Source organism: Lagenorhynchus albirostris, chromosome 5, assembly GCF_949774975.1.
Source record: "Lagenorhynchus albirostris chromosome 5, mLagAlb1.1, whole genome shotgun sequence".
Lineage (NCBI taxonomy): Eukaryota > Metazoa > Chordata > Mammalia > Artiodactyla > Delphinidae > Lagenorhynchus > Lagenorhynchus albirostris.
In genome coordinates, this window is record NC_083099.1 from 70,658,446 (window position 1) to 70,672,235 (window position 13,790).

A 13,790-nucleotide genomic window follows, 5' to 3' on the forward strand; every position below is an offset into this window, starting at 1 on the left:
AGAGAGAAACAGACACAAAAAACAGGCAGCGTCTTTGGAACTAGCTGGAGGTTCTCTCCGCAGGGGAGGGAGGGAGGAAGGACGCAGGGGCTGGACTGGCCCCAGGGGCGGGGCAAGGGGCAGTACCAGCCTCAAACGCTGAACAGGAGGCCATGCGCATGTGCTGGATTAGGAGGTTTAGGGGGGCGGGAAACTCCTGAAAGCGCAGTGCCTGTTTGGGGGTGTTTATTTCCTAACTCTGAGATAACCTCGCTGATCGTCCCCTCCACTGTTCTCTTACCCTTTTTTATCTCAGTAATTTGAGGAGCAAAACAAAACGCATCATTTCTCCAGTACTTACTTTTGGAAGCAAGCTGTTGAAATGCTGCAGTATCACTTGGTATGATTTCCCACTCACTGCGAAATGGTAACAGCTCCCTCTTTCTCCATCAGGCACTGAACTGTTTCCAATGTTAATGTAGGTTTCCTAAACTCAAAAGGGCATTATTTCTACATTGGCTCTTAAGGAATGTTGTTGCTTTCCTACATTTTATGGAAGGAAGTGTATTCATGTTACACAACAGGGTGAGGACCAGCAAATACACAATATGGAATTTACCCATAGAACTTAGACTCATATGAAGAAGATACTCAAAATGCTCCCCCCCAAATTACATGAGCAGAGAATACTTCGGCAACATGATGCTCTGTATCCTATTCTGGGAAATAATACGTGTGATGTCAGTCTACTGAGGAAATCATTCCAAGGTACCAATGAGTGATTCCAAGGAAGAAGAGGAAACATTCTTCCCTCCTCTTCCTTCTCCTCTTCATTCAACCTTTTGTTTCCTAAGATCTCTTACCATTCATTCCTTCAAAAATCATGCCCCAATTTCTTCCCTGTACAATAGGTAGACTCTTTCTTCAGAGCCTAACCTGACCTCTCCCCACCCCACAGGTAACCTATTCCCTCACAGTGCCCAGATCCTCTTCCACATCCTGTGACCCCTGCACCAGCACTACTCCTTTCCTGAAACCCTCTCTGTCCTGTTTTTCACCTGTCAGTGTAGCCCTATCACTGGGTTCTAGTCCCAGCTGGCTCAGCTCCAGGAGAAAGCATCTGATGACTCTGTATGCATTCATCATGTCAATAGCTGGTAATGGCTGTTGATGCAACATTTTTCAGAGGGTCTTACATTTATGTAGGACTCTAAATTCAGATAGTATAAAAGATGAGAACCTTTTCTTCATTAGAGGAATTCACTGGGGGAAGCACTGTATTTGGAAGGAAAAATATTTTGATGTACTAGACTGGGAGGCAAGGTGATACACTCCTCCCCTTCCAACCTCCATTGTAAAACCGCCAACCAAAGACTTGTTGTAAAGTGTTCACTTGAGGCAGGGACTGGATTCCCTGTGCTTTTCTTGGAAGTCGAGGAGAGAAAGTGGGGTGGGAGGGAGCCGGAGAGGAGCAGGAAAGCCTGAGACTATGATGCGACTTCTCCCTGCAATGACAAACCTTCAGGAGAGGCATTAAGCTCATAAGTGGACTCTTTATTAAAAAGTAGTGAGGATCTATATTCAGTATCCTGTAATAAACCATAATGGAAAAGACTATGAAAAAGAATATATAGATGTATAACTGAATCACTTTGCTGTACAGCAGAAATTAACACAGCATTGTAAATCAGCTATTCTTCAATAAAATAAAAATTTTAAAGTATACCATCTCTATTAAAAATGTATATAGGTACAAGCAAGATGTGGTTCTCAGCCACATCTGCACATTGGAATCACCGGGGGAAGGACTGATGTCAGTTCCCAGCCCAGAGATTCCGATTGAATCTGTAATCTTGGCTTTGGAAGGTTAAAAACTCTTCTAGGTCGTTTCTACGTGAGGCCAAGACTGAGAAGTGCTGGCGGAAATGCTAAAAGCTTTTCAAACAGTAAAACTCTGGGCACGTGGGAGGGCTTATTACTGTGGTGACTTCTGATGCCAAGAGAGAGCTGCCCAGGGTTAGGGCTGTATTCCATCTGCCCCAGCCCATGCAGGAACCTTGTAACATTCACTCACATTCTTTCCAGGCCCAGTCTCTTGGTTCTCTACCAGCTTCCAGGTCACGGAGGCAAGGACAAACTCTTCGGGTTCATTGGCTTCAACAAGGATCACGTGGCTCCCTCAAGGAATCATTTCAGAATTCTTTGCAACAGTAATGGCTGTTTGAAGGTTGTCACCTAGATGACAAAGAAAGTGGGCTTGCTTTGTGTAGAAACCTCTCAGCATCCAGAACTGAGCTCTCCCTCTTCCGAGTGACTGTACCACATTGTTGGTGCTCTTGGGGGCATTTATCGCTTTCTGCTTTTTTCATAACCATTTATCAGGCCTATCTGTCATGGGTGCTCAAACACTACGTCTGCATTTCCCTCCCATAACCGCATCATGTCCCAGAACATCGCATATTTCCAAAATATGCACAAGTGAATAAATAAATATTTAAGTGCTTTACGACTAATCCTCAGAAGACTGACAGCTGTCAGTGGTGAAAGTTATATGGGCCTCGTCTGATAACATAAAACTATTCTTGGCATCTGGATTCCAATTAAGTAAAGAAAAAAAACACTTAGGGCTGGCCGTGTTGGATTTGATCATCACAGGCCATGCCTACCCCACCGCCCTGAAGGACAGTCCAGCAGGGTCTCGCCCCCTTCACACAGAGGTCTCACTGGGGTTCTTGATGAGAATTCCATTCTCTTCTTTCAACATTTGTTGTGAGCCTATTAGCTCTGCACAGATCCTGGGTAGGAACAGAGGGCATTAGACAAAGAGAATGAGCTACGGTCCTTGTCTCCAAAGCTCAGGGTCGTGCTGGGGGTGGGGGAGCTACACATGTTCCCAGGTAACTGGAGCAGAGGGTAACAAACTTGACAGCCAAGTTTTGTTCTCTCCGCCTCAGTTACATGAACTCACTCAGCTCACATGGTATTTTGCTTATGCCTGGGATACATGTAATTTGACAGGCTTCCTGAAACCCATACCGGTAATCATCGCAGTCCTGATGGGGCCTAGCTCAGTTCCTTCAAGACTGGTTTTGTTTCCTTTTTCAAGTGATTCTCCATTATGAGAAGTCCCAGAAATGTTAACTCTGACTCCACCTTCTCTCTCTGGATTTGGAAGAAAGTCACTATTAAAGTGTATCCATATAATCTCAACAGTTGGATTTATTGCTTCGTTTTGAAATTTCTAAGTTTTATCAATGTAATACATGCACACGTTTAAAAAATCAAAAAGAACCCAAAAGTTTATAGTAATGAAAACCAATAGCCCCTGTCTTCACAGCACCCCACCCCTTCTCCTTCTCAGAGGTAACTACTTTTATATCTTTTAGCTGCTTCTTCCAGTTTTTCAACTCCATTTTTTTTAAAACAATGTGCTTATCTTCCAACTCTTCTGTTGGTTTTTAAAATTTTTTGTTAGTCATATATTTTTAAAACTTTTTTAGCTTGTAAGCATTTTAGTTTAGTAGACATTTATTAAGTACGTACTGCCTACAGGATACTATAGTAATAGTTGAATATGGAATCATTTATTTCAGCCTCCATCTGTAACATCCAGTAAATACATGACATCAGCCAAGGATTTGAAGAGTTTTCAGAATTTGAAATGGGAGGCTTGGAGTCTAACTGGGTTACATTAGGTAGTGGGACCTCTCCTCTAAAATAAAATAAATCTCAGGTGTTTCTTAAAAAGTAAATTTGGGGGCCAAGAGCTCTTTCTTGATCCCTCATTTTTTCCTTATTCTGTCCAGAGTGGAGTTAAGATTTCAGGAAGAGGAAGGGGAAGGATAGGGAGACCTAGGGAACCAACTTCTGTGCCTACTGTCAGTCCATCCCCCATGTTCACTGTCCTCAGTCTCATCTCCACCTTCCACAGTACACGACATATCAGAGTCTCGTTGTCTCTGGGGTTCTACAGGGTGAACCAGCTTTCCTCTTGCAATCTCTCTGTCTTGGTATAAGCTATAGCTTCTTCTATCCTGCTGATTCAGCTACCACTTCTCCACTTACTTTACGACTACAGAAATATATAGAAATCTCTCATCTACACTTATTCCTTCTCCAGTTTTCTTTGAAACTTTCTTTTTTATCATGTTAGTAGGACTTGGGAGGGAAATGATCACGTGGTCAGTAAACTTCTTTAAGAAAAAAATCAGAGTTGAATTTCTTGATGAGAAATAATTCAACGTGGATAAGAATACAATGAAGAAACTTCTCTCTGGAGTAGAGTATAAGTAGCTACATCCTTCATTCCACAGTCCAGTTACTAAATTACTACTTTATTTTAGATCCTATATTAGGCACGTTGGTGAATACTCAGATAATCAGATATGAATCCTACCTCATGATCTTAGAGAATATTATAAAAGAAAATGCACTTTAATATAGAATTTGTTAAATTCTCATCATTTAACTTCATGACTTTCTATTATAAATTGGATTAATATTTTCTCATTAACTAGAACTAAAAGAAAAATTCCAAAATCTTCTCACCAATGTATTCTGCTTTGAGTCTCTGTTTTATGACTCTTCCCTTTTTCACTGCTTCAGGCACTTGGGTATCTCGGGATTCTACAACATTCTAGCAAAATCCTGTGTCGAGGCCTGTTGCATCCACTATTCCTATTGCCTGCAGTGCTCCGTCCCTGGATACTTGCATGCTCTGCTCCCTGACTTTACTCAGATCTCTGTTCAAATGTTACCCCCTCAGAGGACTTCCCTAATCTCCCCATGTAATACGGTGCTCTCTGTCATTTTTAAAATCCTTTTAACCTGCTTTTTTCTTCTTTCGGGGCATTTATCACTGCCTGACAATATTTTATAGATTAACTTATTAATTATTTCCCCCAATTAGGATATAAGCTTTGTGAGGGCAAGGATTTGATTTTATTCACTTCTGAATCCTCAGTGCCTTGAGGGGCATCCAATACATAGTCAAGCTCAATAGAAATTGGCTAAACTCATGAAAGGGTGAATCTTGATAAGGTATTGCTCCTGATTTTTTTCCCCCTAAGTCATCTCAGGAAACTCTTCTACTTCCCCTTTATGATGTCAGTTTTTTATACACCTGATTTTCCTAATTGGAAATTTTTGCTGAATATAATTTGACTCAAAAAAAAATCAAAACCCTATTCTTTAACCCTGTTTGAAAATAATAACTATATTCTAGGAAGCATGATAAATAGGCTCCTGATATTCTCTGAGAAAACCTGGGATAGTTGGAAATCCAGCACATTTATCCTCATTTTTAAATTTTGTCATATTTATAATAATGTCTCTCTCACTGGTGTTTTTAAATGAGAACATCACTGTTTAATCTGTATGTGACAGCTGGGTGGCAGCTACATTCCACTTCTAGAGACATAAATCTTGTCTTCACACATGACCTTAACTTTCATTATTAAAATTTGTATCTTGAAAAATTACAAAATCCTGTGTGTTATGGGTCTTTATGCTTCCTCAAGAATAGCTAACACCTTGAATGTTAAACCTGAGAGTGCCGTTCATATATTTGTGAACCGCATATATTTGTGATTCTATTTAGAAGATTAAAATGTCATGGCGAAAGGCTTCTTAGAGATCACCCAATCCCACATTTTATAGATGGGGGAAATAGACACAGGGTAAGGAAGGGACGGTGATTACTGATTATATTAGAGTAGATAGACTTAGGTTGTAAATAGTAATGTGGAACCGAGGATATCCACATCTTGTGCAGAGGGGTTAATAATTGTATGTAAGTGAGGATCTCTCTACCAGCAACACAAAATCAAAGATAAGTGATGCAGATGATCTGTTATTCAATTTTCCACAGTATTTCTTTACTCCTTTGTCATAAACAATTCAAAAACAAACTTTAAAAACTGCGAAACTTCGAAAGAAAAAATAATCTACAGATTGTCCTCTGCTGAGGACAATGTATCTCCTGAACGTAATTAAGAATACTGAGTTCTACTTCATATAAGGAACTCAATTTGCACTCACTACCTCTCCAGACCCGAAGGAGGTGTACTACTGATTCTTGAAAGAAGACGTATCTAAAGGATTCTGGAGGTCTTTTAAAGTACCAACTGTATGAATATGATATTAGCATATGTCAAGGATCAGAATTTAGGACAATAAGAAGAATTGGAAGGGCTACCAGATGAATAAGGGGTGGCAAAGGACACCTGAAAAAAAATGAACAGCCAAGTACAGACCATCAATCTGTGAAGGATGGAGTTAGTGGGAGCTATGGGGAAGAACAAAATCAGAAAAAAGAGGGACCTCTAAAAAAAGACTCGAAGTAGAGAGAGAAGTTAAAGCAATCATTTGTCAAATCTTAGAATTCTGTGCACAAGTTGATGGCTATCAGCAATTGTAAGGAGAATATAGATGAAAATCAGGAGTAAAAAGGCCAGTTTTATCCAAATGAACTCATTTGAATGCAACAATATTCTTACAAATCTGGGCTGCAGCTTAGAGAGTGCATATGTTTATAAGACTAAGAAACAATACAAATCAGCTCAAAATCTGGCCCTGAAAGATGAAATTGCTGTGAAAATGATCAATTACCTTGCTCTAATACCATCTAATTTACTCTAATCACTTTTTTTTTTCTAAAAGATTTATCTTTTTTATATTCTCCTCTCATTGATCTGTCTAAGACCCCATAAGTGATGCCAGCCCCCAGGAGATGACAGAGCATCCCTGTCTGCAGAATTAATCTAGGGTTCAGACCTGTCTCTTTGGTTCCTTTTAACACTCCTCATTCTCACCCTCCCTGGTCCTCTGACCCCGCTGTAGCTCCCTGTTCTGGCTTCTGAGGCTTGCTTCACACCTCCCTCTCTGATGCCCCATTGTGGTTGGGCTTTTCTGGCTGACATTTACTCACTGCTTCTCTGCTTTTAAGTTACCACCTCTGCCTTAGCAGATCTACTGAGCCCACTTCCCACTTACCGAGAAAATAACCACCTCCACATTCATTGATTTAGGTTGGTTTGCTCTGTGTGTTTGAGCTTTTAAAATATTTTTGCCTCCTGAAAGAGACAAGTGTCAGTTAGTACCTGTTTCAGATCTGCAGAACCTAGCCAGCATCTCCGGGGCACCTTTCATATAGACACAAAAATAATCCTCCCCTCCAGCTGAATGACCACAGGCATCCTCTGCAGGCTGCAGGAAAATGGAAACTGTCGAAAGATGGCGATGGCTTCCAAGTCGTACGTTGTCACAACGTTGATATTTTTCTAGCTGCGTCTAAGGCGATTCTCTCATCAAGTTGTCTGGTCTGCAAGGCCCTTCCCCTTGGCTGCTTGGAGGAATCTGAGTCATCTTCCAGACCAAGTTTGCAGGGCACCACCTCTGTGGTACTTCTCTCCTAAAAACAGTATTTACTCCCACCTCTGGACTCTCGCTGTTCTTTCTTCAGCCTTTATTATAGCACTTGGCACATTATACTGCATTTATTTGCACCTATATTGATTTTTCTATCAGTCCACATATTCTTCCAGCACAGAGCCCAACATGTCTAGCTTTCTTTTTTTTTGCATTTCTCTTTTTCTATTTTCTTTCCTTTTTTTTCTTTTAAACATCTTTATTGGAGTATAATTGCTTTACAATGGTGTGTTAGTTTCTGCTGTATAACAGAGTGAATCAGCTATACGTATGCATGTATCACCAGATCCCCTCCCTCTTGTGTCTTCCTCCCACCCTCCCTATCCCACCCCTCTAGGTGGACACAAAGCACCAAGCTGATCTCCCTGTGCTATGCGGCTGCTTCCCACTAGCAATCTATTTTACATTTGGTAGTGTATATATGTCCATGCCACTCTCTCACTTCGTCCCAGCTTACCCTTCTCCCTCCACGTGTACTCAAATCCATTCTCTACATCTGCATCTTTATTCCTGTCCTGTCCCTAGGTTCATCAGAACCTTTTTTCTTTTCTTAGATTCCATATATATGTGTTAGCATACAGTATTTGCTTTTCTCTTTCTGACTTACTGCACTCTGAGTGACAGACTCTAGGTCCATCCACTTCACTACAAATAACTCAATTTCATTTCTTTTTATGGCTGAGTAATATTCCATTGTATATATATGCCACATCTTCTTTATCCATTCATCTGTCGATGGACACTTAGGTTGCTTCCATGTCCTGGATATTGTTGCTTCCATGTCCTGGATATTGTAAAGAGTGTTGCAATGAACATTTTTTGAATTATGGTTTTCTCAGGATATATGCCCAGTAGTGGGATAACTGGGTCATATGGTAGTTCTAGTTTTAGTTTTTTAAGGAACCTCCATACTGTTCTCCACAGTGGCTGTATCAATTTAAATTGCTACCAACAGTGTAAGAGGGTTCCCTTTTCTCCACACCCTCTCCAGCATTTATTGTTTGTCGACTTTTTGATGATAGTCATTCTGAGCAGTGTGAGGTGATACCTCCTTGTAGTTTTGACTTACCTTTCTCTAATGATTAGTGATGTTGAGCATCCTTTCATGTGTTTGTTGGAAATCTGTATATCTTCTTTGGAGAAATGTCTATTTAGGTCTTTTGCTCATTTTTGGATTAGGTTGTTTATTTTTTTTGATATTGAGCTGCATGAGCTGCTTGTATATTTTGGAGATTAATCCGTTGTCAGTTGCTTCATTTGCAAATATTTTCTCCCATTCTGAGGGTTGGCTTTTTGTTTTGTTTATGGTTTCCTTTGCTGTGCAAAAGCTTTTAAGTTTCATTAGGTCCCATTTGATTATTTTTGTTTTTATTTCCATTTCTCTAGGAGGTGGGTCAAAAAGGATCTTGTTGTGATTTATGTCAAAGAGTGTTCTTCCTATGTTTTCCCTAAGATTTTTACAGTGTCCGATCTTATAATTAGGTCTTTAATCCATTTTGAGTTTATCTTTGTGTATGGTGTTAGGAAGTGTTGTAATTTCATGATTTTACATGTAGCTGTCCAGTTTTCCCAGCACCACTTATTGAAGAGGCTGTCATTTCTCCATTGTATATTCTTGCCTCCTTTATCAAAGATAAGGTGACCATATGTGTGTGGGTCTATCTCTGGGCTTTCTATCCTGTTCCATTGATCTATGTTTCTGTTTTTGTGCCAGTACCATACTGTCTTGATTACTGTAGCTTTGTAGTATAGTCTGAAGTCAGGGAGCCTGATTCCTCCAGCTCCGTTTTTCTTTCTCAGGATTGCTTTGGCTATTTGGGGTCTTTTGTGTATCCATACAAATTGTGAAATTTTTTGTTCTAGTTCTGTGAAAAATGCCATTGGTAGTTTGATAGGAATTGCATTGAATCTGTAGATTGCTTTGGGTAGTATAGTCATTTTCATGATGTTGATTCTTCTAATCCAAGAACATGGTAAATCTCTCCATCTGTTTGTATCATCTTTAATTTCTTTCATCAGTGTCATAGTTTTCTGCATACAGGTCTTTTTTCTCCTTAGGTAGGCTTATTCTTAGGTATTTTATTCTTTTTGTTGCAATGGCAAATGAGAGTGTTTCCTTAATTTCTCTTTCATATTTTTCATCATTAGTGTATAGGAATGTCAGAGATTTCTGTGCATTAATTTTGTATCCTACTACTTTACCAGATTCATTGATTAGCTCTAGTAGTTTTCTGGTAGCATCTTTTGGATTCTCTATGTATAATACCATGTCATCTGCAAACAGTGAGAGTTTTACTTCTTCTTTTCTGATTTGGATTCCTTTTGCTTCTTTTTCTTCTCTGACTGCTGTGACTAAAAGTTCCAAAACTAAGTGGAATAATAATGGGGAGAGTGGGCAACCTTGTCTTGTTCCTGATCTTAGAGGAAATTGTTTCCATTTTTCACCATTGAGAACGATGTTGGCTGTGAGTTTGTCATTTATGGACTTTATTATGTTGAGGTAGCTTCCCTGTATGCCTACTTTCTGGAGAGTTTTTGTCATAAATGGGTGTTGAATTTTGTTGAAAGATTTTTCTGCATCTATTGAGATTATCGTATGTTTTTCTCCTTCAGTTTGTTAATATGGTTTATCACATTGATTGATTTGTGTATATTGAAGACCTTTCATTCCTGGGATAAACCCTACTTGATCATAGTGTATGATCCTTTTAATGTACTGTTGGATTCTGTTTGCTAGTAGTTTCTTCAGGATTTTTGAATCTATGTTCATCAGTGATATTGGCCTGTAGTTTTCTTTTTATGTGGTATCTTTGTCTGTTTTTGGTATCAGGGTGATGGTGGGCTCATAGAATGAGTTTGGGAGTGTTCCTCCCTCTGCTATATTTTGGAAGAGTTTGAGAAGGATAGGTGTTAGCTCTTCTCTAAGAGCTTTGTTTGATAGAATTTGCCTGTGAAGCCAACTGCTCCTGGGCTTTTGTTTGTTGGAAGATTTTTAATCACAGTGTCAATTTCAGTGCTTGTGATTGGTCTGTTTATATTTTCTATTTCTTCCTGGTTCAGCCTCAGAAGGTTGTGTTTTTTAAGAATTTGTCCATTTCTTCCAGGTTGTCCATTTTTTTGGCATATAGTTGTTTGTAGTAATCTCTCATGAACCTTTGTATATCTGCAGGGTCAGTTGTTACTTCTCCTTTTTCATTTCTAATTCTGTTGATTTGAGCCTTCTCCTTTTTTTACTTGATGAGTCTGGCTAATGGTTTATCAATTTTGTTTATCTTCTCAAAGAACAAGTTCCCATTGTTTTTGGTGTCTGCCCCGGCTTTTAGTTTTATAGATCTTTGCTATTGTTTCCTTCATTTCTTTTTCATTTATTTCTGATGTGATCTTTATGATTTCTTTCCTTCTGCTAACTTTGGGGGGTTTTTTGTTCTTCTTTCTCTAATTGCTTTAGGTGCAAGGTTAGGTTGTTTATTTGAGATGTTTGTTGTTTCTTGAAGTAGGATTGTATTGTTATAAACTTCCCTCTTAGAACTGCTTTTGCTGCATCCCATAGGTTTTGTGTCATCGTGTTTTCATTGTCATTTGTTTCTAGATATTTTTTTATTTCCTGTTTTATTTCTTCAGGGATCTCTTGGTTATTTAGTAACATACTGTTTAGCCTCCATGTGTTTGTACTTTTTACAGTTTTTCTTTTCTTATCATTGATAACTAGTCTCATAGTTTTGTGGTTGAAAAAGGTACTTGGTACGATTCCAATTTTCTTAAATTTACCAAGGCTTGATTTGTGACCCAAGATATGACCCACCCTGGAGAATGTTCCATGAGTACTTGAGAAGAAAGTGTATTCTGTTGTTGTGGATGGAATGTCCTGTATATATCAAGTCCATCTGGCTTAATGTGTCATTTAAAGCTTGTGTTTCCTTATTTATTTTCATTTTGGATGACCTGTACATTGCTGAAAGTGGTTGTTAAAGTCCCCTATTGTTATTCTGTTACTGTCAACTTCCCCTTTTATGGCTGTTAGCATTTGCCTTATGTATTGAGGTTCCCTATGTTGGATGCATAAATATTTAAAATTGTTATATCTTCTTCTTGTATTGATCCCATGATCATTATGTAGTGTCCTTCTTTGTCTCATGTAATAGTCTTTATTTTAAAGTCTCTTTTTTTCTGATATGAGAATTGCTACTCCAGCTTTCTTTTGATTTCCATTTGCATGGAATATCTTTTTCCATCCCCTTACTTTCAGTCTGTATGTGTCCCTAGGTCTGAAGTGGGTCTCTTGTAGACAGCATATATACGGGGTCATGTTTTTGTATCCATTCAGCCAGTCTATCTGTTGTTTGGAGCATTTAATCCATTTACATTTAAGGTAATTATCTATATGTATGTTCCTATTACCATTTTCTTAATTGTTTTGAGTTTGTTTTTGTAGGTCTTTTCCTTCTCTTGCGTTTCCTGCCTAGAGAAGTTCCTTTAGCATTTGTTGTAAAACTCGTTTGGTGGTGCTGAATTCTCTTAGCTTTTGCTTGTCTGTAAAGGTTTTAATTTCTCCATCAAATCTGAATGAGGTCCTTGCTTGGTAGAGTAATCTTGGTTGTAGGTTTTTCCCTTTCGTGACTCTAAATATGTCCTGCCACTCCCTTCTGGCTTGCAGAGTTTCTGCTAAAAGATCAGCTGTTAACCTCATGGGGATTCTCTTGTGTGTTATTTGTTGTTTTTCCCTTGCTGCTTTTAATATTTTTTCTTTGTATCTAATTTTTGATAGTTTGATTAATATGTGTCTTGGAGTGTTTCTCCTTGGATTTAACCTGTATGGGACTCTCTGTGCTTCCTGGACTTGACTATTTCTTTTTCCATGTTAGGGAAGTTTTCAACTATAATCTCTTCAAATATTTTTTCAGACCCTTTCTTTTTCTCTTCTTCTTCTGGGACCCCTATAATTTGAATGTTGGTGTGTTTAATGTTGTCCCAGAGGTCTCTGAGACTGCCCTCAATTCTTTTTATTCTTTTTTCTTCATTCTGCTGTGTGGTAATTATTTCCACTATTTATCTTCCAGGTCACTTATCTGTTCTTCTGCTTCATTTATTCTGCTATTGATTCCTTCTAGATAATTTTTAATTTCATTTATTGTGGTGTTCATCATTGTTTGTGTGCTCTTTATTTCTTCTAGGCCCTTATTAAACGTTTCTTATATTTTCTCCATTCTATTTCCAAGATTTTGGATCATCTTTACTATCATTTCTCTGAATTCTTTTCAGGTAGACTTCCTATGTCCTCTTTATTTGTTTGGTCTGGTGGGTTTTTACCTTGCTTCCTCATCTGCTGCATATTTCTCTGTCTTCTCATTTTGCTTAGCTTACTGTGTTTGGGTCTCCTTTTCACAGGCTGCAGGTTCATAGTTCCCATTGTTTTTGGTGTGTGCCCCCAGTGGGTGAGGTTGGTTCAGTGGGTTGTGTAGGCTTCCTGGTGGAGGGGACTGGTGCCTGTGTTCTGGTGGATGAGGCTGGATCTTGTCTTTCTCGTGGGCAGGACCGTGTCCGGTGGTGTGTTTTGGGGTATCTGTGAAGTTAGTAATACCTTAGGTAGCCTCTCTGCTAATGGGTGGGGTCGTGTTCCTGTCTTGCTAGTTGTTTGGCTTGGGGCGTCTAGCACTGGAGGTTGCTGGCCGTTGGGTGGAGCTGGGTCTTAGCATTGAGATGGAGATCTCAGGGAGAGCTTTCGCCAATTAATATTACATGGGGCCGGGATGTCTCTGGTAGTCCAGATTCTGAACTTGGCTCTCCCACCTCAGAGGCTCAGGCCTGACACCAGGCCAGAGCACCAAGACCCTATCAGCCACATGGCTCCAAACAAAAAGGAGAAAAAAATTTAAAAAAATAATAAATAAAAAAAAATATTAAAATAAAAAAATTAAAAAGTAATAATATTTAATTAAAAGAAGAGAGCAACCAAACCAATAAACAAAACCACCAATGATAACAAGTGCTAAAAACTATACTAAGATAAACGTAAAAATCAGGAACAGGTCAGTTGCAGACTGCAAACCTTAAGTCTACAGCTGCTCCCAAAATCCACCACCTCAATTTTGGGATGATTCGTTGTCTATTCAGGTATTCCACAGATGCAGGGTACATCAAGTTGATTGTGGGGATTTAATCCGCTGCTTCTGGGGCTGCACAGAGAAATTTCCCTTTGTCTGCTTTGTCCACACAGCTCCTGGAGTTCAACTTTGGTTTTGGCCCCACCTCTTCGTGTAGGTTGCCCTCAGGCATCTGTTCCCTCCCAGACAGGATGGGGTTAAAGCAGCGGCTGATTAGGGGGCTCTGGCTTACTCAGGCCAGAGGGGAGGGAAGGGAACGGTAGTTATAATTGTAATGCAGGG

At 39.4% G+C, this 13,790-nt stretch overlaps 1 protein-coding gene across 1 annotated transcript in view; it reads right to left on the reverse strand.

Moving 5' to 3' along the window:
- ATP13A5 (ATPase 13A5) overlaps positions 1-13,790 on the reverse strand; it is a 103,889-nt gene that overhangs the window by 37,377 nt on the left and 52,722 nt on the right. The window contains 7 exon segments of the mRNA XM_060149033.1: positions 341-466; positions 2,054-2,214; positions 3,016-3,039; positions 3,042-3,161; positions 7,080-7,154; positions 7,157-7,229; positions 12,222-12,227. Coding sequence (XP_060005016.1) covers positions 341-466; positions 2,054-2,214; positions 3,016-3,039; positions 3,042-3,161; positions 7,080-7,154; positions 7,157-7,229; positions 12,222-12,227 — 585 coding nt within the window.